This window comes from Sphaerodactylus townsendi, linkage group LG15, assembly GCF_021028975.2.
Source record: "Sphaerodactylus townsendi isolate TG3544 linkage group LG15, MPM_Stown_v2.3, whole genome shotgun sequence".
NCBI classification, from domain to species: domain Eukaryota; kingdom Metazoa; phylum Chordata; class Lepidosauria; order Squamata; family Sphaerodactylidae; genus Sphaerodactylus; species Sphaerodactylus townsendi.
This window is the reverse complement of record NC_059439.1, coordinates 23,764,643-23,791,811: the sequence shown is the minus strand read 5'-3', so window position 1 is coordinate 23,791,811 and position 27,169 is coordinate 23,764,643. Positions and strand designations below refer to the sequence as shown.

Here is a 27,169-nt window from a genome sequence, read left to right as displayed (position 1 = left end):
CTAAAGAAAACGATTTTAGCAACATCCCAGAAAAGGTTTTGAAACACTGGACTGAAGACTTCAGGTGGGACATCACCACTAGATCCTGGCATTTGTGTACTTACAGCACAATCCAAAGGGGGAGGATAACAAATGGGTTCATGGAGCTGGTGGGAACTTTTGCTTGCATGTTTCCTCACCCCGCCGGCATATTTGACATATGCACCAGCAAGGTGGGCAAACTGGAAGGAAGTCTGGCCTTCAGAGCTCCATTGGCATCCAGGAGATATCAGTGTGACTCAGGATGTTCCAGGGGCATTCTCGGGGATGGAGCCAATGTTAGTTGGCTTCCCACCATGCTTTGCTGCTGAGAATTTAGTGCCCGAGACCTCAAAGTTACACCAGGGTGGTATAACTCTGTTTAAGGCAATGGAGGGTTTTCATGTGGTTGGGAAATTTTTCCTTTTCTTTGGCTCCCCATGACATCTAAAAATCCTCTGGAGATTATGGGCGGGGCAGCTGCAGGCTTTGGATGGGGCTGCCCAACTGTTTAAGTTTCAAGTATTTTGACTTTAAAAGGACTTGATTGAGGAGGGAAGTAATATTGTCATATTTTCTTATCATGGAAGTTTTAGAAAGGTAGAAACAACTGGCATTTCTTTCTCTATCGCTGATTCCAATGGTACACAGCAGAAAAAGATTGGGTGCTGCACTGGACTGTCAGGAGTTCACAACATAGAAAAGGTGCATGTTTCACATCATATTTTGGACACTGACAAATGGGCACACTATAGAATACATTTAAAAAACGATGAGAATGCTTTGAAATACTTTATTATTGTGCATCATTTACAAATGTCGCAAATAAAAATAACTCAGGTCTCTTCCAACTTATGATGATCCTATGGATTAATGCTTTCCAAAATGTCTTCTCATTAACAGCCTTGCTCAGGTCTTGCAAACTGAGGGTTGTAGCTTCCCTTCTTCGATCCACCTCAAGTTGGGTCTTCCTCTTTTCTTACTGCTGCCTTCAACTTTTCCTAGTCTTATTGTCTTTTCCAGTGACTCTGATCTAGCCTGTCCATATGATAATACACCATATGAAGGAATGCTTATTACAACTAGCTACAAACCAGACTGCACAACTGTCAAGACTGTGTTTCAGTATCACAAAGCACTCTTTATATTTAGTAACAGTGAACATTCTTAACATTTCAGGGCTGTAAAACAATGAATAGAGAAGACAGAATACACATGAAGGGACTGAGAATGATAGGAGTCCTTTAATGAAAGCCTTGTGGCCCAGCCCCTGAACCTCACCAGCCCATTCGGTCAGTGGCGTTCCTGCCTAGGGACAGGGGGTACCCTATGTCCCCGGGCGCCCCCCATTTTGGTTACACCCCTGGATTCAGTAGATATGATAACATGTCAAAACAGACAAGAAGACCTGGGCCAGATCTTGTACCCTATATAATTTGATCTCTTCTCCCAAACGCTTGAAATGCCCATATTATTCAACTGAATTGCAAGTTAATTTGCTAAGAATGAATGTAAGATTTTCTTTCATTCTCAAGGTCATTCCCTATACTTTCTAAGGAATTATTTTTGTAAAAAAAAGTTCAAAGCTGGAAATCAAAATAAATTAACATTGGAATTTAATGTAAATTCAAGTGAGTTTAGAACTTGCATTTATCCAGTCACCATGATGTGAATGGACCAGGCTGGCCTGATCCAATCAGACCTTGGAAGCTGAGCACAGTCAGCCCTCCTTAGCTCTTGAGTGGGGGACCAGGCAGGAAAGTCCAGAGGCAGAGGAAGGCAATAGCAAACCACCTCTGTTTGTAGCTTGCCTTGAAAACCCTACAGGGTTGCCATAAGTCAGCTATGACTTGATATTATTTTGCACAAACACATTTACCTAATCTGTGATTTTTTTGTAATCACAGAATAAGCCACTAAAGCCATGGGAGTGATTTCTAATAATTTAATTGTAGATGTCCTTTTGAGCATACCTGGTGAATATAGGAATTTTAACATCCAATGCTGAACTCCGAGACTGGGTGTACAGAGAAGATGCCAGAATAAACAGACAATTAGTAGTCCAGACAAAAACTGCTCCATGGTATAAACTATTTAAACGAGATCATATTAGAGCTACATATCTGACCACTACACTAACAAGAAACCTAAGAATAGCTTATACTTCTATTAGATTTCAATCAATGCCTTTAGCAGTGCTTAGAGACACACGAATACCATTTTCTCAGCGCTTTTGTATCTGTGGAAAACAAGAGCCTAAGGATCTCTTTCATTATATACTCTCCTGTCCTTTATATTCAGAAATAAGGAAAAGGTTTTTGGAGCCGATACTACCTAGGACAGCTTTTTTGTCCGATGATGAGAAACTGATTTTCTTACTATCTGATATTGATTCCTATGTTTCTTACAAGTTGGCTCTCTTTGCCTTGGCGGCTAGGAAATTACGAGCAAAGTACTTAGCAAGCCTTTATTGGCATAGACAGCAGTACAACAATAATAAAAACAGATTAAAAAGCATATACAATACAGGATATACATGTTAGGACGAAGGAAATCTACTGGCATTTAGTAATTTCCAGGAGAAGGTCTGCCACTATCATACAGAGAGAAGGATCAGGGTTGTCCAACAAGTAGTGTAATCGAAATAAATCGGGGAGATCGGGTAAATGTAAAGGAGTGAGATTCACATACTTGGATCTGATCGCGAATACAAATAATTTATATTTTAATGTAAAACTAAGTTATTGTTTTAACTTAAATGTTTTAACTGCATGTATCTCTGTATTGTTATTGCCAATGGCTCAAACAATAGACACTTGACTTGACTTATATATGCTCAAAATATTATTGCATAGCACAGTCTTACACATATCCACACTTGGAGCACTTCATAAATGAAGAATGGTACTCAAGGAATATTTCTAATAAATTATTATTAATTCTACCTAGTACCTACCTAGTACCTGAAGTCTTATACTTAGGAAGGTACATTTAGCTGATTTTACAGGAAGCAGCATATTTTCATTACATATAATAGTCTTACCAGTATTCTGGTGTCACGCACATTTGATCCCTGTATTAAAACAACAATCTAGAACATTGTCTTCCTTTTAAACAATCTTGTCAGGGCCTTTTTCACTTCAGAGTTCCTCAGGCTATAGACGATAGGGTTTAGCATTGGTGTTATCACTGTGTAAGAAAGAGAGAGGAATTTGTCTCGTTCCGAAGAGAAACTGGATTTGGGATGTAAGTACATAAAACTGGCCGAGCCATAGAAAAGGGTCACCATAAAGAGATGTGCAGAACATGTGGAGAACACCTTATGCCGATTTTTAGCTGAAGGCATCCTTAATATGGTGCCCAAGATGCAGGTATAGGATGCCAGTATAATCATGAAAGGTATCAGAGTGATGACTAAACTGCTCACTAGCATCACCATCTCATTCAAGGATGTGTCTGCACAGGCTAACTTCAGAACTGGTGGGAAGTCACAGAAGAAATGGTTGATCTTGTTAGAGCCACAATAGGACAAACTAAATGCCCAGGACGTGTTCACCAGTGGAATCAGAATACCCGCCGTCCATGAAGCCAAAGCCAAACAGACACAAACACGTTTGGACACCAGCACTATATATTGCAACATAGCGGTCATAAGACATGGAGGCCAAAAGAAAAGAAAACACTCAACTGTCCCCAGAAACAAGAGGAAATACATTTGGGCAGCACACCCATTGAACGAGATGGACTTGTCCTTGGAGAGCAAGATCTGTAGCATCTTTGGGAGAGTGACAGAGATGTAGCAGATCTCCAGAAATGACAAGATTCTCAGAAAAAAGTACATGGGAGTATGCAGGGTCACGTCTGCCCAAGTAATAATGACAATGAGACAATTACCAGTTACAGTGACCGCGTAGACTACAGAAAGTAGAACAAACATGAAAATCTGCACCTCCAAACAGTTGGGAAATCCAAGGAGAGTGAAATAGGTGATAGAAGTCTCATTCATACTTCATGCCGTCAGAGCATCTCATCTGAGGAGAACAAACAAAACAAAAGCAGACATGCTGACTTCACAGAGAGTTTGTGAAGCAGATATTGTGCCATTGCTTATAGTAACCAGATTCAGGGATCAATGACATGTTCGGCAGTTTACTGTAGGTCTGTTCAGCCGTTTTGAGTTCCCCCAAGTCTTGCAAATATAGCATGCAGAGTATACTGAACACATTAATATGTGACGCTGCCTTACCAAATCAGACCCTTCGTCCACTGAGGTCTGCATTGCCAATAGCTGGTAGTGGCAGCCCGGGGTGCCAGTTAGAAATAGTTCACATTATCTCCTGCCTGATCATTTTAGCTGGGCATTTAGCTGGACATTAGAGAATGGATCTAGAACCTTTTGCTTGCAAAACAGGTACTGTGGAGCCGAGGCTTCTTCACATATTGAAAAGACATTCAATGTAATGCAGCGACAAGCAAGAGCATTATAAACGGCATCCTTAATTAAACAAGCACCCTGGTTGCTGTCTCTACCTTTCATGTTTCCATTTACTGCTTGAGAACTCTCCAGTCTTCTCTGTTTTGTATGAACCTTTTCAGGTCAGCATACATTTTGACCATTGGGGTGCTGTGTGGTTTCCGGGCTGTATGGCAGGGTTCTGGCAGCATTCTCTCCTGACGTTTCGCCTGCATCTGTGGCTGGCATCTTTAGAGGATCTGGTGGGATCTGATGGGATCAGAGGATCTGATGGGATCTCCATCAGATCCTCTGAAGATGCCAGCCACAGATACAGGTGAAACGTCAGGAGAGAATGCTGCTAGAACACGGCCATTCAGCCCGGAAACCACACAGCACCCCAGTGATTCCAGCCGTGAAAGCCTTCGACAATATATTTGGACCATTGTTGTAGTTGTTGCCATTGACTTCGTTTTAGATAAATTGAACTAGAATTATTTTTTGCTTCTGCTTCCGTGCGTCTTTCATAAATACATCTTCGTCTAGACCACCGTTTCTCAGAATCTGTCTCATCACACCTCCATGTCTTCATCAGACTCCCTTCCAGTCTCTTCCAGTGGTTCTTCCTCTCCAGTACTAGATTTCACTTGCCTCAAGCCTCCTCTCTTATAGATTACCCTTCATTCATGCTTTACATTGGTAAAAAACCGCATTCATTATGAATTAGATTCATGCTTACAATTATCATCCCAAAAATAGTACTTGAAGAAAGTGAATCTAAAGGCAACCAGGGGGGTATAAGATGTAAGTAACAGTACCTCTCTGTCCTGAAGGGTCACACGTTCCACAAGGCAGTCAAATGAATTAATTGTTTACAATTTATGTAACCCCACCACCACCACCACCCATTTAAAACCATAATACATGTTTTGAGGATGGAGCCAACACTTAATTTATTCTCAAACCTTTTCAGAACAACCAGTAACAGTTACACTGCGACCACAGAAATTAGCTTTATATTCCTCCTTCGATAATAAAAGCTCAGCTGATACCTTCTACAAAGAAATCAAAAAAAGTTTCTCCTAAACATTTTCTTCTGAATTTTGATAGCAACTTGCATTGACAAAGCATATTTTGCTTGTTCATTTTAATTTCTTGGAGGAATTCTTCAGATTCGCATCATTAACTTCCTGTTTCATTATGCCAGGGATACGTGCATGTGAAATGCCATCCAGTTGCAGCTAATTTTACAGGGTTTCTCAAGGCAAGTGGTTTTACAGTGATCACTGCAAAATCTTTCTTGGTAGTCTCCAGTCAATCACTGGACTTCGGGCTTAAGCTTCTGCACTTTACATATACAAGGATAAGACATTCTGTAAAACTGATAAAAAATGAAAATATAATACTCAGGGATATATTTGTTTTAGGAGCTGACCAATACTATCTACCATATTGGTTATGGTATACTGCAATGCTGGAACTCTCAACTGATGCTAGCGATAGCTTCATCTCTAAATTGTATCTCCTTACGGAGAAGAAACAGGAAAACATTGACTCCAGTTGATGAATTAATCTGCTTTATTCTCTACTTAAGCCTTTTAAATGGTTGAACAAAAAATGTTGGACTTACAGTTCCAAATGCTAGTGGCTAAAAAGAAAATATTCTTTGATTTGCATGTTGATCCTGGTCCAGTACAAGGAAGTATGTATAATCTTCGGCTCTTTGTCAGATCCTTCTAAACAAGAAGAGCCCTGGCACCTAGTTTAATGTATTACTCTTTTGGCTCTTCTGATTGAAGATACAGGAACATTGATAGAACCAAGATTTTGCCCTTTGTAATAATAATGGTAGTGTGGAAATGCTGAGTACTCTTTTATTTGAAATGCCCAGCATGAAAGAATCAGGACTCAATTCTTTGATAAGGACTAAGTTTTAGCAAATTGTTTTCAGTTGCCAGACTATTACAAGCAAGATACCTTACTTGTTGAATAGTACTGATTTGACATTTTGTGAGACAGTTGCAAATTTCCTGTTTGAAATTACAAAAGCTTCTGTTTTTTTTTTAATTTCTTTATTCATCTGTTCATATTGTTTATGCTATCATTGTACTGTAATATTGTTAAATTTTTGGCCAATAAAGGCTTATTATTATTATCATTTATTACATAGAACTCTTTGCACATTTTGCTTCCTGTGCCCCTTATCTCTACTCGTGGTGTCGGGCTGGCCTTCCTCCTCTGGCCTCAGAATGGAGCCAGACCAGCTGCTGGCAGTGACCTGCCTCCCTGGCTGTCTCTTGTCTTAGAGACAGCCATCCAACTTCCTTCCTGGCTATCTGGGCACCTCAGCCTCTTGTATTCCTGTCCCATCAAAAAAATCCCCAATTCTGCATTCCTCTCGGCTGGGAAATATACCTTCCACCTCTTTCCCTACCTGCTCATTCTTGCTGTGCTCTCCCTGCCCCCGATCCCAGGTAGTGTTGCCCCTCCCAGGCCCTGCATGGGTGCCACCTCCTCCTCAGCATCTGGGTCTTTCCTTATGCTTCACCTCTCAGGCAAGGTGGAGCCCTCTCATCAGTGGGTTTAAAGATTTCCTGCCTGCCTGAGGCCAGTGAGGCTTCTTCAAGATCCAGGCATCCATCCCTCGGGTGGACTAAAACCTTCCAGCAGCAGCAATTCCCGCAGTATGAGCAGCTCCCACTCCCCCCCAAACCACCTGGGACAATCTGCCATTATCTGCCTGTGCCTTGCCTAATGGTAAAAGTGAGTCGGGCTGGCCAGGAGAAAGTGGGGTTTGGGGAGAGGGAAGTCTAGGGGATGCTGTCCAGACCGACACAAAAAAAAAAATCTGAAAGAGTTCTCCCTGACAAAATCCGGTACATGAAATACATAGGGCTATTGAAAATTATTACAGAATTCATTTTCATCTGCTGTTCATTTGTTTCTCTTGCTTTCTATCTTTTGCCTTGTGCAGCCCCCCCCCTCACTTTTGTTGTTGCAAAACTAAGCACACTTATGTGATTGTGAAAGTTCCAGAGAAATCAGTACAGTATATAGGTTCAGAAATTAATCTGTGTTCCTCCTCCCACTATCAGCTGGATACAAATAAAATCTGAAATAATATTTCTTTTAGCACGACTCCTAAAACATCCTGACCCTTTGTTTCCAAAGCATAGACACAACATAGACCAGTCTTGTGGATTTCTTTAAGGGTGAAACTGCAGATTTCTTCTGACTTAACTGAAGTGGGTCTTGACAGCGCTGGTCCGATGAACTTGAATGACTGCATAACCTACAGATTTTCAAGGACAGAACATCTATGCAGTATATCGTTCTGAATTTGCTGCATTGTAACATTAAATAAAGATTCAGGATTGTTAGTGCTAGCCAGATTTTGTGGTCCTAGATGAATAAACCAGAACAGTTTATTGATAACAATTTGGTTGGTTCTAATAAAAGGTCTTTCACAGATCTTACCACCGTGTTTGAGAGAAAACATATAGTAGAATGTTGGATTTAAAAAAACAAAAAACCCATGATCTTTAAAAAAATTCACCCTGAACCATGTGAGTTGGCCATGCGGAATCGGGGAAGATCAGACTAGGCAAGTCTGAAGAATTGCTACTTTTGCTGGAACACTAGTCAGTCAGTACTCGATATTGCTTTTGCCATAATTTTTCCTGTTCTAAAAGATCTCATCATATAAAATGGAAGTCTGCCTTGAACAGATTTGGGAAGGGAGGAACTGGTGTACTTGGTAGGGAAGTGCTCTTTTTGCCCTTAGACCAAGGACTTTTTGTTTCTTTATTTTCTCAGCAGCTGACCTGGACTATTGTACTGAAGGATACACTGAACTAAATGAATATGACTTCAGATAATTTGAGAAGGGAGGACTGGATTGGATGACTTAGCTTTTTAGTTTATATTCTGGTCCTGCAATCCCAATATTCTCTGTCACATCTTTCATAGCAGTCAGATGTTTACCAATCCTAGCTATTGCCTCGCTCCCCCTCTGAAAATCTAATTCCTTTCCAAGCCCCGCAGCCATCTACAATGTTTAATGTTTAACTCCATCAATATAGATAAACATGATGGGTGGCCATGTTAGTTCTGTGGCAATGGAAAAGAGCAAAAGTCTAGTAGCACCTGGAAAGCAGAAGCCATTAGCTGGGCAGGAGTATGCCCAGGGCTTATCTCTGGTGTTTTCTGCTCCTTGCAGCCCTGCCTCACCCCCCACTCCCTCATCTTTTCCAGACGCAGAAAACACCTTCTGCTGGTTGAAAATGGGCCCACAGGCAGGCCAGGCCTGGCAAGGTGGGGTGGGTGGGGAGCAGGCTGGAGCAGGGGTGATTTCGCGCCCCAGGTACATACCTGGCAATGTGCAGCCCCCTTCCTTGTAGCCCGCCCACCGCCTGAAAGACTAATAAATTTCTGGTAGGGTATGAGCTTCTTTGTAAATCACGTTCACTTCTAACTGTGTTTCACAGAAGCTCATGTACTCCCGTTACTTTTCTGATCCTTCAATATATATGGCTTTTTTTGTGATTTGGCAACAGCAGTTATTGTGTATGTTTCCACTTTTTGCAGTTAAGATGGCAAGTGAAAGTAAAACTGGTGTGTACTAAGATGGAAGTAAACTAAAAAGGACAAAGAGTTGATTCTGCAGTGTTTTACATTTTAAGACACTTCCTTCGGGGAGGGTGGTGTATATAAATTTACTAAATAAATAATTAAATAAATATGGTGGGGCATGAACTGTGGCTTAGTTGTAGACTACGTTGTAGACCATGATCTGTTGCTAACCTCAGCTTGCTTCCTGGGCTTCACCAGCAGCCAGGCCATGACACCCATAAGCAAGTACCATCTAAGATAAAGGAACTGTAGAAACTGAGGTTTGATTCTCAAGACATGTAGAATAATGCACTTTCAAACTGCTTTCAGTGCTCTTTGAATCTGTATGAATGGCAAAAGCCACTTGCAAACAGCGTCAGGAAAGTGGTTTGAAACGCATTATTTTGTACATGCGTGGAAGGGCCTGAGTAACATCTATGAAACCAACATCTAAACTGAATCCATAACTGAGTAATCTTAAATGCTGTGCTGAAAAATAAAAAAAACTTGAAACCTCTGTGTCAAGCTTTCCTTGTGTCATTAATGTATATACATTCCACTTGCCTTCATTCATTTCTCTTGCCTCTATCCAACTCCAAGTTAATATTTTTCCTTTACCATCTTCTCTGTCTGTTAAATTAATCTGAGTTACTGTTCTTAGCTTACTTCTCCTTCAGTATATTTATTTTAATATGTCTAGTGAGTGGAGGCGTGGAAAGGATTAAAAGGTCAACAGGTTTCCTCACCTTCTGGGAAGCATAACAGGGCTGAGTAAAGTGTTTCTTCTCACCAAATGCTACCATTTCTGAAGGCAACTCAGTCCCCGAAGGAAAAAAGATAGGAAAATCTGACAGGCCTTGGTTAGTGAGTGGTTTCCCTGCCTGAAGAATTATTATAGAAGTGAAGAGGGTACACATTGCACATGGTTTTAATTAAAAGAGTATAACTGCTTAGCTTACACCATACAATTGACACTTTGTTAAACAAAAATGAGGAAATAAATACACTTTATGATCACTAATGGTGACCTTGCTGTTTGTACTATACTACCGCATTTCTGTATGCTTAAGAGCTGATCCCTTCCTTGTTAGCAAGTTAACTGCTTACTTCTACATAGTATGTTTCTACTAAAGGCCAAATTATTAAATATATATATATATATATATATATGTAAAAGCTGACCCTATGGATTCCTATTCTAGAAAGCTGATATTTAGAACCATGTGGGGCCAATGGTATTCTAATTCATTGGGTTTTGATACAACTATGGAGCCGACCATAGTCAGTGGAGTGTTGCATACACACATGTCATCTCTGGTATGCTGATAGATGCCACTATTGTGAGATTCAGGGCACCAGTGTTATTTGAAACTGCTACACCTGCTGGCTTTGAGCCATACAACCCTATCTAGCACGGGATCAACACATGTACGAGACAACTTCTTCCCATATCACCAGTTGGTAATCAATGCTATTAGTGTTTCTCTGGTAGACTGGGTTATGTGTTAACATAGCAATTAGATAAATTATTATATCCATGGGTGGGATGAGATGGTCAATGAAGTTGCTCAGCAAAACATGGACCTGCTTTGGATTAATGTCATAAAGACAGTTCTGACATCACAAATTATAGGTCTTTCTCAGTTGTAGCAAACAAACTGAACCACCTACAAATACTGCAATTCATATGACTCTTATCTATAGAAAAATCGACTATGTCTGACAGAGACATTGTTCTCTGGAAGCTGAAGGATAATTTTTTATGTTAGTATCTGGGCTAATTTTTTGAACCCTTTCTTTCCAAAAGGAAGAGGAAATCTCACAAAACTAGAACATCATTTCTTTGGCAATGTAGAGCTCATCAATAATAGAATTGATTACAAAGTTCCTGCTGCATGCTATGAGAGTTCACCAGCCTACCTCATTAAACATTTGAGATTCTATTGTTTTAAATATCTTTTGTTTATGTATTCTATGTATACAAGCCTTCCTAACCTATGAAGAATCTACAGGGCTCATTCTGGTCCCTCTTGCAATTTGTTTGTTGTGATCACAGGGCTGGTTATAGATACCTTTCTCAGGAACTAGAATATTCCTATTGTCAAAGCCAACAAGTGGAACCTCATCTGTGTTCTTCTCAGCCCTGTCTTGCTTTGCTACTTTTCATCCCTGTTATTCATTGGGAAGCCTGGGAAAATGACTTGCCTTCTTTGTCAAATGTCTTTTGGCATCATTTTCAGTGTTTCGTTGTCTTGTATGCTGGCAAAAAAACTATCATAGTGGTCTTGGCCTTCATGGCTACAAAACCAGGCAACAGGATGAGGAAATGGTTGGGGATGAAAATACCCAATGTTACGGCCTTAACAGGGGTAAGGATTTTATTAAAGGGATTCTCCACCAGCTGCTAAAAAGTGTAACAGCACACATATAGTTTTTAAAAGTAGATCAATGGGGAATGAACACTCACGTTGGCAGCGAGAGGGGCCGAGAGGAGATCTTTTAGACTGTATCTACGGGGAAGGAATTCTAGCAATGGATATTCCACAGAGAAGCAAGAGTCCAAATTGAGTTTAAATGTTTATATAAATTTGTTTAAAAATACACACACACAGCAAGACACAAGGGCACATACATTCAAGTTCCTGAGATATAAAAAAGGTTTTAAAAGATAGATTGGATGATAGAAATGGAGGGGGGTTTTCAGGGAAATACTTTACCTAACGATTCTTAGGAGGGTAGAAGTAGAAGGCAGGGATTCCATGCCAGCACAGGAACCCAATGAAGGACGAATCCATGTCTCAACACCACAGCAAGAGCACATGTGGCAAAGAGCACATGTGTTGGGGTGAACTGATCTTTTATACCCTTTTGCCCAGGAAGAGGCGGGAGCTAGTGAGTTTTCCTTTTTTTTCTAAATTCTCTGGAATTTCCCATGCTGGGCTTGGGTGGTGCTGAGGTCATTAATCAGCTCTTCTATTGTTCTGCACCTTGGGACAATGGGAGTCAATTGGTCCTAGATTAAGTCAGGAAGCACAGAATGGCTTTATGCAAAGTAACTCTGATTTTGGGCTGAGACATTAGACCGGGGAAAGGTGGGTGCTTTAGGAAAATTCATAACAATGGGAAGAGGAGATGCAGAGAAGCAACCATCTGTTGATGACTTGGTTTCCAGAAGAGATAGGGAAATGCAGAATCTGATACTGAGGTGGCTTTCCATATTCTTTGTCTTTAACAGTATCTTTGCAAGGTGAGGTAATCAAGCTTCTGGCCACAAACAAAATGAGACCTCCAGGTTATGCTGGGGTGACTCATCCTCTTGATTAGATTTTGTAAAGCAGACCTGTGACCTTTGGACATGCTGCTACCTACACCCATAGGAGTGCTTTTGGCAACTGACTTTTGCCAATATGATTTTAAAGCAGAAATATATATAAATAATATTTTGGGGGTCCTTTGGGTCGTTACACCAAATCCTTTGTTCTCTCCTGTTCCCTTATTCAAATGGGGATTTGTATTGAACGGCTCTTGACATCCCCTCCTTTCCGAGATGTTGACATCCATTCATAGGGTAGGCAAATCATAATAGTCTATTATTAATCAAATTATTTATTGAAGGCTACTACTGCTGCCGTAGTTTTATAGTTTTAAGGCTTTGTATTTTAACTGGGGTTATTCGATTTGTTTTATTGTATTGTTGTTTGTTGTGCACCGCCCTGAGCCCTTTGGGGGTAGGGCGGTTTACCAAATTGAATAAATAAATAAAATAAATAAAATAATAATAGGATGCCATGAAGGGTTCATCTCTCTATTCTACTGTACTCTGGTCTAAATTGGCTTTCTAGCTATTGTTAGTTTGTCACAGCTTTCCCATGAGAAAACTTCCTGACACTTTCAATGAAGCTAAGTTTAATACCTTCAACATGGTGGTGTTTTGCTGTGTTTGGATCTCTTTTATTCCTGCTTACCTGAGCACCAAGGGGAAAAAAACACAGTGGCTATGGTAGCATTTGCCATTTTAGCCACACAGACATACTGACTTGCATCTTTCTCCCCAAATGCCACATTCTGATTCTCAGTACTGAACTGATCTCCAGGAAGCATCTCACAGAGAACAGGAATTAATTGTGTTTATAAGAGTTTCCCCCACACATTTATTATTACTATTAATTTTTATTGCTATGTACCTGCTCCCTTCTTAGTTGCAGGCTGCTTCCTGAATAGCTGGGAAGAATGTCTATACTGTGACATCATTTCCCAATGAAATCATCGTGTCAGCAATCAAAGATAGGAATGTTAGCCAATTTGGATTTGATAGCTGTATTTCTCTAACAATTCCTTGGTGCTCAGGATGACATTGTATGATTCCCCACCTCCCACCCCTTCTGGTAGTTACTTTGAGAAGTTCTCCATGTTTGGTACTTAAAATGCGTTGTTTTGTCATTTTTAATCTTTTTTTTAAAAAAAAATGGAATAGTTAAAGTTACAATTCATACGCACTCTGTTTCATTGTGCAAGATTTGCCAAGATCAGAATGACCCAACCCATCATTGCTTCACTTCTATACAATCATTTAACTGATGCTCTTAGGATTCCTTTAATCTTAGATAATCTTGATCCTTACTTCTGCGAAAGCATAGCAAAATATCTTTTAAAGATTATAGACTCAACGCTGGATGGATACTAAGCATTAGATTGCTATCATCATAACAACAACAATGCTGCTTACATTAACTATTTGCTACTGGCACACAGTGCCTACCTCTGCCAGCAACCTTTGGGTTCATGGTCACGGTCACCCAAAGTCAAATGTGGGTGATTCATTGAGGGATGTCGTAGTTTTGTTATTGGTTGCTAGACAGAGTGAGTGACAACTGAAGGCTGTGGCAACCTATGGGAGTCAAATCAATTGTTTGCCCATTTCCTCGCCCCCTATCCCTTGTTCTGTGCCACTCTAACAAACTCTGTGTTTTATAGTGGAGTGTTGATACTGTATGCTGTTGTGATGCCTGGGCTCTGTTGGTGGGTTTTCAGTCAGGTCTGTGGAGAGGTGTATAGGAATGGCACTTTTGATGAGTCCATTTGGACTAAACTATTAATGAGACTCTGAATGGCTGCCGTAACTATCTGTCTTTTATGGACAATTGTTTTATTGTTTTATTGTATTTATTGTATTTTGGAATGCCAATAAAGGCTATCATGAATTCATACATTTGTTTGTGTAAAATATGGTAAAATAAATGACTGTAAAGGGAAATCTAGCAATAAAATTGTTAGAACGAAAATGTTAACAAGGAACATTTAAAAAGCATTTGAAAAGTTACATTCCCAGGTAGAGGATCCTTTTGAGGATGGCAATCACAAAATGGGTGTTCCATAATTTAAACATTTAACTTTATTTGGAATGTGCACTTTCGGGAGTAGTTCAAAGCAATGGTAGTGTGCTAATCTATTTCGTTCCTTTCCATAATGTAAAAAACCCTTTTCCAAGTTGTGATAAAAACTGAGCAAGTTTTAACGTAATATTTTTATTTAACAAAACTGTAGCCAAATTGTTTGCTCAATTGTTCTCCTTCCTAATGCCCACATTTCATACTGCATTTGCCCATGTTTGTCCTATAATCCCGAGCATAGCATTTTCCTCCTGTCTTTTTTATCAACACAAAATGTGTTCAGCTTTCACCCTATAACAATGATTCATTGTATGATTATGTGTGGTTGTATCATGCTAATTATAACTGGAATTAAACCCAGTTAACTATATATCAAAGGATAGACTACAGCTGGTCGATAGCTACAAAAAAATAGCAGCAGGGGGAGGCCTCTGTATGGTATAGTGTTGGATCCAGTCAGTGTTTTCATTCATTCTCACCTCATATCCCTCTTTTCTTTATCCCCTATCCTACATGGATTTTCTTCAAGCAAATCCAGTAATCTGTGGCATAACCTTTGATGGTGGTCATGCCACATTCACCATGTAATATATGGTTCGGTCCACCCCAAACTCAGGTCACCGGTCATAAACGCACAAAAGGTGGCCTTCACATTTAATAATTTAGAAGAAGAAGAAGAAGAAGAAGAAGAAGAAGAAGAAGAAGAAGAAGAGGAGGAGGAGGAGGAGGAGGAGGAGGAGGAGGAGGAGGAGAAGGAGTTTGGATTTATATGCCCCTTTCTCTCCTGGAGAAGACTCAAAGGGGCTTACAATCTCCTTGCCCTTCCCCCCTCACAACAAACACCCTGTGAGGTAGGTGGAGCTGAGAGAGCTCCGAGAAGCTGTGACTAGCCCAAGGTCACCCAGCTGGCGTGAGTGGGAGTGCACAGGCTAGTCTGAATTCCCCAGATAAGCCTCCACAGCTCAGGTGGCAGAGCTGGGAATCAAACCCGGTTCCTCCAGATTAGATACACGAGCTCTTAACCTCCTACGCCAAGCCTCCTACGCCTCCTCCTCTTTCAATTTTGTTTGTAATTCAGTTAATCCTACTAATTTGAGACACTATATTTCAGAAAAATGGAGAATCTAAATTAATTAGGCTGGAAAGGATAAGATCTATTTCCTTTTGTCAAACAGCTGCATGTATCCCTTAGCGATAGGCTGCGACAAATGTCACCTTATCTATCTTCACTCCCACACTACAGACTCATGCTCTTTGATCAGCCAAAAGCTTTTCCCTCCCAAATTCTTTTAAAGGCACTTTTCACTTCTTTATTCCGCAAGCTGTATATGATAGGATTCAATATTGGGCTAAACACCGTGTAGAAAAGAGACAGATATTTATCAGTGTTAGGTGAATAAGTTGAATTGGGTTTCAAGTATATAATGGATGCAGAGCCAAAGAATAAGATCACCACAATGAGATGTGATGAGCAGGTAGAGAAGGCCTTTCTTCGGCCCTCAGCAGAAGAAATTCCCAAAATGGTGGCAATGATACCAGCATAAGACATCAAGATTAAGACAAAAGGAAAAGTTACAAATATCATCGCTACAGCAAACACAGCTATTTCTGTCCCGGAAGTGTCCCCACAAGCCAATTTCAGTAATGGGGGAATGTCACAAAAGAAGTGGTTAATCTCATTGGACCCACAAAACGACAAGGTAAACACCATACTGGTGTGACCAAAGGACATAAAAAAGCCACTTAACCAAGATGCCACAGCTAGACCCAGGCATACTTTGCTGTTCATGAGGACATGGTAGTGAAGAGGTTTACAAATAGCAACATAGCGATCATAAGCCATTGTAGCCAAGAGGAAACATTCTGAACCACCAAGAAAGAATGTAAAATAAGTCTGTACAGCACATCCGAGGAAAGAGATGGACTTGTTCCCAGACATAAGATTCTCAAGCATCTTTGGGACATTGACTGATGTGTAACAGATCTCTAAAAAGGATAGGTTTCTCAAGAAGAAATACATGGGTGTGTGAAGGGCCGGATCCAGCAATGTGAGGAGAATGATGAGGAGATTTCCTGCCAGAATGATGATATAGATAACGAGAAAAATGGAAAATAATATGCTTTGCACGTTGGGCTCATCAGAAAGACCCAGAAGGATGAATTCAAATAGTGCTGTGCTATTCTGTGGAATATTTTCTTTCTTAGTCAACATCCTGTAAAATAAAAAGGAAATACACATAAAAAGAAGAATTGAAGACTACTTTGTACAGTTCCAGAGCAAGAACCACATAATGGTATGAATTCTACCACTGAAGATAAATGGGTCCATAGCTATATGGATTCTGGAAAAGAAGCCTTCTGAGAACTATACTGTTACCAGACTGAACTATGGTGGGCTGGGGGAGCCCGGTTTTCCAGTTCTACCCCTCCTGCCAACACTTGGAATGTCTAGCAGTGCCTTGTCAAAATGAAGAGCCCATTCTCTGCATTGACTAGGGCAACCACAAAGACAGTAAATCTCGTCTGGTTTTGCCCTTGCCTATATCTGCCTTGTAAATAGACTGCCACTCCCTTACTGCAGGGATTATTGCAAAAACAATATCTCTGCCATGGAGCCTTGCTTCCCATCTCCAGCCCTTGACTATCAACCTCACTAAGACAAAAAGTTGCTAAGGTAATTGCCCCAAATGTTCCTGCCAGTAATGCAATAATCTAAAAACGGCCTCCTTTGACTAATTTATCTCCACAGGACAACCATATTTACATTCTAATTGTTTTGCAGCCGATATTGAGTCATTCCTTGGCCTAGCCCATTGATGCTAAATGTTAAATGTTAATTTCAAGTACTTCACTGATCAACTGCCCACTCAAGTTGATCACTTCACTCTTGTCTTTCCCTCAAAAATTGAACTTCTCCATTGCCTTGGGAGATGAAGGGTTGCTTTGCAGAATCTTGAGAGTTCCTTTTTTTCACTATAGGGAACCCCCTCTCCCAACACCCAGTGTTCCAAATATCTGGACATCTCTCTGCTGATATTGTCACGAACGTATTGTCCCTTCTTCTACCAAAGCTAGTGCAGATTGGTCAGCTCTCTTCATTGGACATTTGTGCTCCAAGATCTGGTGACTATAACCCATATCCCACTATTCTTCTGCTATTCCCAACTTATCCCTTCAGCACGGTTTATATTCTAGGACAATGTGTATGTTCTGTTGCTTTGATTATTGTGTGCTTGTACGTTTATTATTTTTCCTTTAATAAGAAATGTAAACTCACTTTGCTCACCTGAAGATCTCTTGTGAAAGCAACATTCCGTATACACAGGCAACAAAGATTCCAAACTTGCCCAACCCTTGTTAAGCCAAGAGTCTGCTCTTCCTAATTTCCCCAACTCTAAAGGGGACAGATTCCTACAATTTTGGGCAACAATAACTAAACTTATCATAAAAACAAGAATACATGGCACACATACATCAACAACCTTTGCTGATTTCCGTGTGGGCATCCATCCACTTATGAAGATGTGCATACATGCATTCAGGACTAGACCGGACTGGACTATGGTGTTTACTTCTGTCTCAATGAAAAGTGGTGCAAAAAAACCAAACAAAAAATCCAACAACAAACGACCTTTTGTACAAGTGAACCAAGTGATCTAAAGCCTGCAATATTTGGTTAGAGCTCGGGATTCTATATGAAGCTAGCTATGGAATGTAGCAATTTTTAATGCGCTTTTACGTCCCATTGATTCCTAAGGCAGATATTGGCAGTAGCACCTTTTTAAAACTCTCAAGCTGAATCCAATACAGGTTGCATACTTGGAACTATGGCATTCAAGCAATGTCATTAAAATGCAACAATCTTACCAAATGATCGAGCTCTAAAAATGGCTTAGCATTAGTAAGAACTTCTAGAAATTCACTTAGTCTCCTCCTTCACAATCCCAACAGAAGTTTTTGAATAAAATATTCTGAACTTACTGGAGTCTCTAATGTTTACACAGTCATCCCCCTCCGTTACTGATTCATCAGCAGCACTAGTGGTTTCTTAGTTATATTCATATAGGAAGGAGTGATCTTGATTCCGAGTCCTGTCTGTTCACCAAACACAACTGACATGGTTTATGCTCCTAAGTGACCTCCTCTGGGAACTTCTGATGTGAGAATACTGCAAAGTTGAACTGGCTGAGTTAACAGAAAGGTTACCACCATTTTCCACAAAGTTTTTTTTTGGGGGGGGGCAGTGTGGTCTACAAAGGAAAGGAGGGATGTCCTCCTGTAATGCTTTGGAAGCAACCCATCTTTTAAAATATGGATAATTATCAAAACTGCATTTGGCAAGGGCCATCGTTATAGAAGCTTCTATATAATATATATAATATCACTTATATTACTGTATATATATAATATCACTTATATAATATCACTTATATTACTGTCAAAAGGGCTGGAAACTTAGTCAAGCAATTTAAACTTTAGAATCATCTCTGATTATTATGAGATATAAAAGTAATCATAACATCAATTCTTAAAACATCCTGATGTTTTATCATCCCATATTTCTGTGATCTGTCAAGGTTGCTATAATTTTGACCTCCTTGGAGAATGGGCCAGAAAAATAAGTAAGAGTTAGAAAGTTAGATCAGTGTTTCCTAGCGTGGGGTCTGACCTAAAACTGAGTTGCAAATACTATGCAAGTGGGTCATAGGTATTTTCACTGTTTTTGATTTGGGAACTGCTAGACATCTAATTCAGAGGCAGGGGAGTCCCCCCTCCTTCCTTGACACAATTCATTGAAGGACATTGGGAACAAAGAGAAACAATTTACTGCTGTTGAGGGGAAAAAAGAGAGGTAGCTTTTATATTTACTTTTCTCTTTCTTTAAGGAATCTGAAAGCAGTTTACAATAATCTTCCCCTCCCCCTAGCAAACCCCCTGTAAGGTAGGTGTGGCTGAGAGAGTTCTTAGACAACTGAAACTAGCCCAAGGACAACCAGAAGGCTGCATATGGTGGAGAAAAGAAACAAACAATAAACATTATGTCTTAGGATAAAATGTTTTAGTCACCATTTATAATCTCCTGTTAGCTCCTATTGGAAACAATGGGGGATGGGGACACCATCTTTGAGGATCCAGAACTTTGGTCCCCCTGAGCCAAACTTCACCAATCTTGGGTGGTATCACCAGAACAGTCTCCAGACAATACCCAGAAATTTTCGTGCTGCTAGTTTTAAAAATGCTTTCCCTCCATGACAAAAAGCAAAAAACCACCAAAAATACAAAAAAAAATCAGACTGACCCGAATCTTTCGGGTTTACCCAAATATTTTGGTATATCTGAATACGTTATTTGTCTTGTTTGGGCATACAGATAATTTTATGCTCGAATAAATCCGAATCTGAATTTTACTGAATTTCTAGGGTATTGACCCAGGCTAGCAAAGTTGTCCCCTTTTAAAAACTTTTTAAGAAGGACATTATTTAGAGAATTTGCCAACTTATATTTTCAGAATGGCATTTCCTAACCTGAAATTCCAGGCTACCAACAGCAGTGTACAGCATACAATGTAGTAATATGCCAGTATCTAACTACAGATGCACTTGTGGCAGTGAGGCAGATGAGGAAATTCAACATTATGTTTTGGAGTGTCCTCTTTATGATGACAGAAGGACTAAATATATTAAATAACTTCTCCCAATTGTGGGGGATACTGACAACACTGAGAAACTGATTTGGCTACTATCCAATGGTGATCCATACATTTCCAACTGAGTAGCACTTTTTGCTCATGCCACAAGAAGAATTAGGCTACATATGGTGCAATGACAATGTGTTTTTATCATCTGACAGGGATATTTGTATTAGGATTAACTTAATTTTTTTCTTTATTGGGTGTTTTTGTGTATGTTTTAATTATATTATGTTGAGTATGAGGAGACTGTGAAGGTCAATGACCAAGACAACAAAGTTACTGTTTGGGTGCTGTGTGGTTTCCGGGCTGTATGGCCGTGTTCTAGCAGCATTCTCTCCTGACGTTTCGCCTGCATCTGTGGCTGGCATCTTCAGAGGATCTTTTAAAAGGGGACAACTGCCAGCCACAGATGCAGGCGAAACGTCAGGAGAGAATGCTGCTAGAACACGGCCATACAGCCCGGAAACCACACAGCACCCAAGTGATTCCGGCCGTGAAAGCCTTCGACAATACAAAGTTACTGTTACTGTTACTACTACTACTACTATGATGATGGCGACGGTGGCGACGACTATGACTACGACTTCATCTCATCAAGTGTTCCCAATCACACATGACATTTGTCTATACAGAACACATGAGCTCCACTTTATCCTCTATAAGTGGTTAAGGGGGACTCCTCCTCCTTTTTTACCTGTAAATAGCTGCTGGAATAGCACTTTAATTCAGCAAATACTTATGTACACTAACCTCTTGTTTAGACTAGGTATAAAAGCCAAATAACAGTGTGCTATAGTATGTACATTGGCATAGTATTATCAAAAAGTTGTCAGAGCATATGTCTGATCTACACAATCTAAATGACAGGTGTCATATGACCACCTCTGTATGACAGCCTCTTTCTGGAGCTAATTGGAAAGGTTTTCTGATTGGTGGATGAAATGCATATAATGCAGCAGTGTGCTATGTATTGTGAGACTCTTGTCTTCTGGTTGTCTGGCGAAGCACTTTGTCAGAGAGAGCAACATTGCTGTGAACTTAATAAAGAAGGACCGCTTCTGGGAAGCTGATATAGCTGTGTGCGTCTCAGTTCCTGCTGTGTGTTCCAGTGTGAGTGTTGCACAAACACCATATTACCAGGTTCTTTGATCATCCAAAAACTTTTCTTTCCCAGTTTTTCTTAAGGGCACTTTTAACTTCCTTATTCCGCAAGCTGTATATGATAGGATTCAATATTGGGCTAAACACCGTGTAGAAAAGAGACAGAAATTTATCAGTGTTAGGTGAATAAGTTGAATTGGGTTTCAAGTACATAATGCCTGCAGACCCATAGAATAAGACAACTACAATGAGGTGTGATGAGCAGGTGGAGAAAGCCTTTTTTCGGCCAATCTCATTCCATAATATCTTACTTTAATTCTAACACAATATCCCATACCTGATGATAAGCTTTCTACAGTGGTACAATGAATGGATCAGGACTTGACCATTTACATGGATGCATTTAATAAACAGAGATTGAATTAATTGGTCCTAAAGTTGCCCCTTTTAAAACTTTTTAAGAAGGACCATATCAGGTTGCCATATTTAGAGAATGTGTAGACTTCTATTTTTAGAATGGCATTTACTAACCTGAGATTCCAGGCTATACCAATGGCAGTGTACAATGCTCAATGTAGTAATGTGCCAGTACCTAACTATAGATGCACTTGTGGCAGTGAAGCAGATGAGGAAATCTTGAAGATTATGTTTTGAGTGTCCTCTTTATGATGACATCAGGACTAAATATATTAAAGAACTTCTCCCAATTGGGGGGGATACTGACAACACTGAGAAACTGATTTGCTACTATCCGATGGTGACCCAAACATTTCCAATTGAGTAGCACTTTTTGCTCATGCCACAAGAAGAATCAGGGTACATAGGGTGTAATGGCAATGTGTTTTAATCATTTGACAGGGATATTTGTATTAGGATTAATTAAGTTTATTTTTTTCTTTGTCGGGATATGGGGTGTTTTTGTGTATGTTTTAATTATATTAGGTTGAGTATGAAGAGACTGTGAAGGTCAATGACCAAGACAACAAAGTTACTGTTACTGTTACTACTGCTACTACTATGATGACGCCGGCGGCGGCATGCATAACCATATGACTAATGACTTCATCTCATCAAGTGTTCCCAATCACACAGGACATTTGTCTATACAGAACACATGAGCCCCACTTTATCCTCTATAAGTGGTTAAGGAGTATGACTCCCTTTTTCACCCGTAAATAGCTGCTTGGATCGCACTTTAATTCAGCAAATGCTTATGTACACTAACCTCTTGTTTAGACTAGGTATAAAAGCCAAATAACAGTGTGCTATAGTATGTACATTGGCATAGTATTATTGAAAAGTGCTGCAAAGAAAATTGTTCAGGAAATACAGCCAGGACACAAATTCCAACACAAAAAACCTAAAAAAACCCTGACCTAGTATAGTCTTGTTAATCAGTTTGCTCTTTACTAGACATTCTTTATGTTTCAGAGTGATAAAGAATATAAATTAGGCTGCCTAGAAAAATATATTAGATCCAGCGGCTTTGGTGAAATAAATTTATCCATTAGTGATAACCAGGCATAAATATGCCTTCCGTATTTGGGATATTACACCATATTACCAGGTTCTTTGATCATCCAAAAACCTTTCTCTCCCAGTTTTTCTTAAGGGCACTTTTAACTCTTTATATTCCAAAGCAAGCTGTATATGATAGGATCTTAAATATTGGAGCCAAATACCGTGTACAAAAGAGACAGAAATTTATCAGTGTTAGGTAAATAAGTTGGAATTGGGTTTCGGCACATAATGCCTGCAGACCCATAGAATAAGACAACTACAATGAGGTGTGATGAGCAGGTGGAGAAAGCCTTTTTTCGGCCCTCAGCAGAAGAAATTCCTAGAATGGTGGCAATGATTCCAGCATAAGATATTAAGAGCAAGACAAATGGAAAAGTTACAAATATAATCGTTAATGCAAACATAGTTGTTTCAATCCTAGAGGTGTCCCCACAAGCCAATTTCTACCACTTGGGAATGTCTACAAAATGAAATGCATTGAAAATCTCATTTGGACCTAGCCAAAAGATATTGGTAAACACCATACTGGTGAGACCAAAGGACATAAGAAAGCCACTTAACCAAGATGCCAAAGCTAGACCCAGGCACACTTTGCTGTTCATGAGGGCATGGTAGTGAAGGAGGTTTACAAATGGTAATGTAAGCTTATCATAGGCCATTGAAGCTAAGAGGAAACATTCTGAACCACCAAAGAAAGAATGGGAAAATAACGTCTGTGCAGCACATCCGAGGGAAAGAGATGGGACTTGTTCCCAGACATAAGATTCTCAAGCATCTTTGGGACATTGGACTGATGTGTGGCACATGAATCTCTAAGAAGGACAGGTTTCTCAAGAAGAAATACATGGGTGTGTGAAGGGCCGGATCCAGCAATGTGAGGAGAATGATGAGGAGATTTCCTGCCACAATGATGATATAGATAACAAGAAAAATGGTAAATAATATGCTCTTTAAAATGTTGGGCTCACATCAAGAAAGACCCCAGAAGGATGAATTTGAACAGTGCTGTGCTATTCTGTGGAATATTTTCTTTCTTAGTCAACATCCTGGAAAATAAAAGGAAATACAAATCAAATTAAGAATTGAAGAGAAAACCGTTGTATGGTTATACATAGGGTTGTATCCAACTATCGTTCTTGCTAGTTAGAAATGAAGAAACTCTTTAACCCCCCACCCTTCCCAAAAAAGGCTTTATTGAATGTCATGGAAGCTGTATGGACAAAAGCCATGTACAATAAGGGAACCAACTGACTGTGAGTAAAAATAGTGGCTGGATCTAAACTGTAATATTCAGACTATTTTGGACCGTTCCAGTGCAAGAACCACATAATGGTATGAATTCTACCACACTGAAGCTAAGGGGGTGTATAGCTATATGGATTCTGGATAATAAGCCTGCTGAGAACCATACTGTTACCAGACTGAACCATGGTGGGGTGGGGGAGCCCTGTTTTCCAGTTCTGCCCCTCCTGCCAACACATGGGGCTCCTAGCAGAACCTTGTCAAAAATGAAAGACTGGCCCACGTCTGCATTGGCTAGGATACTGTGAAAGACCACATGCAATCTCCTCTGGTCTCTCTTGCCCCCCTTGCCTATATACTGCTCCTAGGCCATAGATTACCACTCCCTTACTGCAAGGATTATAGCAAAAGGAATACCTCTGCCATTTAACCTAGCTTTCCATCTCCAGACCTTGACAATCCACCTCACTAAGACAAAGACTTGCTAAGGTCATTGCCACATGTGTTCATGCCAGTACTGTACTAATCTTCAACTTCCTTTTTTCACTAATTTCTCACCAAAGAACCATCTTATTTATATTCTAATTGTTTTGCAGCCGTGATTGAGTCAGTCCCTGGCCAAGCCCATCAATGCTAAGCACCAAACATTAATTTTAATTATTTCACTCATCAACTTGAATATCACCCATTCAAGTTGATCACTTCACTCTTGTCTTTCCCTGGAAAACTGAACTTCAACTTTGACTTGGGAGATTAAGGGTCACTACAAAACCCTCAAAGTTTACTTCATTCTCTCTTCATTGGACCATTCTGCTCCAGGATCCGGTGACAATAACATATATCCAGTGGGGGGATCCAAAAATTTTAATAACAGGTTCCGATGGTGGTGGGACTCAAACAGTGGTGCTGCCGCACACACGCACCTCCAGTCCCTATTGGGCAGGGAGGTACGTTTTAGTAACCCCTTCTCGGCACTCAGAAAAAATTAGTAACCACTTCTAGAGAAGTGGTGAGAACTGGTTGGATCCCACCTCTGCATATATCCCTCAATTCCTCTGCTATTCCAAAAATTTTCTCCTGAAAACTGTTTATTTTCTTGACCTATGTATATGTTCTGTTGTTTTTATTATTGTGTGCTTGTTTTTATTTTCTCCTTTAATAAAAAAAGTTAAACTTACTTTGCTCATCTGTGGATTTCTTACCAAAGCAGCCATCTATATACATATCCAACAAAGATTCCACTCGTGCCCAACCATTCTTTAGCCAAGAGTCTGTTCTCACTAATTCTCCCAAATCTAATAGGACAGATTCCCACCCCATTTTGAGTAACAATATCTTTAAAAAAAAAATGATTGTCATACATTTCACAATTCAGTGATAAATCCTTTAATATGCCAGTAAAGGTATAATGAAATGAAATGAGTAACAATACCTAAACCCAACATTAAAAACAAGAATACATGACACAGAAACATCAACAGCCTGGAAAACACATCAGAACCTATCAACAACCTCTGATGATATCAATGGGGATATCCATCCACTTATACAGATGTGCAGACATGCATTCAGAACTGGAATGGGCTGGACTATGGTGCTTAATTCTGTCTCAATTTAAAGTGGTACAAAAGCAAAACAAAAAAACTCAGGAACAAACTTTTGTACAAGGGAACCAAGTGACCTTAAGGTCAGCCAATAATATTTGGTTAGGTCGCAAGATTCTTTTTTCTGGTGTATGAGAGTACCACATGTACTCTAAAGTACTATATGAAGCTAACTGTAGAATGTAGCACTTTTTCATGTGCTGATAAGCCCCACTGATTCCTACAGCAGATATTAGCACCTTCTTAACACACTCAAACTGAATCCAATGCAGCTTGCATCCTTGGAACTATGGCATTCAGGTATTGTCATTAAAATGCAACAATCTTGCCAAATAATCCAGCTCTAAAAATGGCTAAGCATTAGTAAGAACTTTAAGAAATCCACTTAGTCTGCTCCTTCACAATCCCAACAGAAGTTTTCAAATAATATAATCTGAACTTACTGGAGTCTCTAATGTTTACACAGTCATCCCTCTCCGTTACTGATTCATCAGCAACACTAATGGTTTCTTAGTTATATTCACATAGGAAGGAGTGATCTTGATTCTGGTTTCTGTCTGTTCACCAAACATAATTGACATGGTTTATGCACCTAGGTGATCTCCTTTGGGAACTTCTGATGTGAGCATACAGCAAAGTTGAACTGGCTGAGCGAACAGATACATTAACATCATTTTCCACAAAGGTTTTTTACTTATTTTTTTTTTGGGGGGGGGAGAGAACTGTGGTCTACAGAAGTAGGGAGGTAGCCCTCCTGTAATGCTTTGAATCCAACCCATCTTTTAAAATATGGATAATTATCAAAACTGCAGTTGGCAAGGGCCTTCATTATAGAAGTATTGCTTCTTATACACAGGAAGCATTGACTCTTCTGGTGATTTCATTGCTTAACTGATTGATCATCTCAAATGCATGTTATTAACCTTTTTCTAGGAATTCCATTAGTTATGGGAGATGTACCTATATAAGGGTAGACCTGACTAGGAAAAAAAAACCTAAGGTTCAGGATCACGTAGGCCCCTTCTGCACATGCAGAATAATGCACATTCAATCTACTTTCAGAGTTGTTTGAAAGTGGATTTTGCTATTCAGTACAGTAAAATCATGCTTTAAAGTGCATTGAAAGTGCATTGAAAGTTCATTATTCTGTATGTGCAGAAGGGGCCTTAGGAAGGCTAATTGGGCAATCATATTTCCTCCTGTGCCTCAAGTTGTATATTTTTTAATCTTTGAATATTTTTTAAATATGTTTGTTACTTTTCATCTTTGATATTTTTGATACTGATGATATGAAATGCCTAATTTGGGTGACTGACAGCTTCCCCAAATAAAGCTTCTGTTTCTTTAAGAGAACAGTTCTTATTTTGCATGCACGGGTGTTCCATCAAGTATGCAGACCCGTACTTCCTGGAACTGCCAAGCTTCCATTGGGCTTAGAAATCCCCCCTCCCAGGCTGTACCCCCCCCCAATTCCTCAACAGGCTTTAGTGGCACTTATTGGCAGCAAGGGGAGGTCGAGGCTGCCATCACAGCAAAG

At 39.9% G+C, this 27,169-nt stretch overlaps 1 protein-coding gene and 1 pseudogene across 1 annotated transcript; both read right to left on the bottom strand.

Moving 5' to 3' along the window:
- Positions 1-3,109: 3,109 nt before the first annotated feature.
- Positions 3,110-5,304, bottom strand: LOC125444213 (annotated as a pseudogene).
- Positions 5,305-15,730: 10,426 nt separating this feature from the next.
- Positions 15,731-18,473, bottom strand: LOC125445284 (olfactory receptor 10A7-like). Its single transcript, XM_048518279.1, has 2 exons — positions 18,454-18,473; positions 15,731-16,685 (listed from the first exon to the last, which is right to left on the bottom strand). The coding sequence occupies exon 2, from the start codon at positions 16,682-16,684 to the stop codon at positions 15,731-15,733; it is 954 nt and encodes a 317-aa protein (XP_048374236.1). The 5' UTR covers position 16,685; positions 18,454-18,473.
- Between the last annotated feature and the right edge of the window lie 8,696 nt (positions 18,474-27,169).

What these genes read in the sequence shown, in the direction of transcription:
- LOC125445284 (XM_048518279.1), bottom strand. Translation starts at nt 16,684, where the DNA reads ATGTTGACTAAGAAAGAAAATATTCCACAGAATAGCACAGCACTATTT.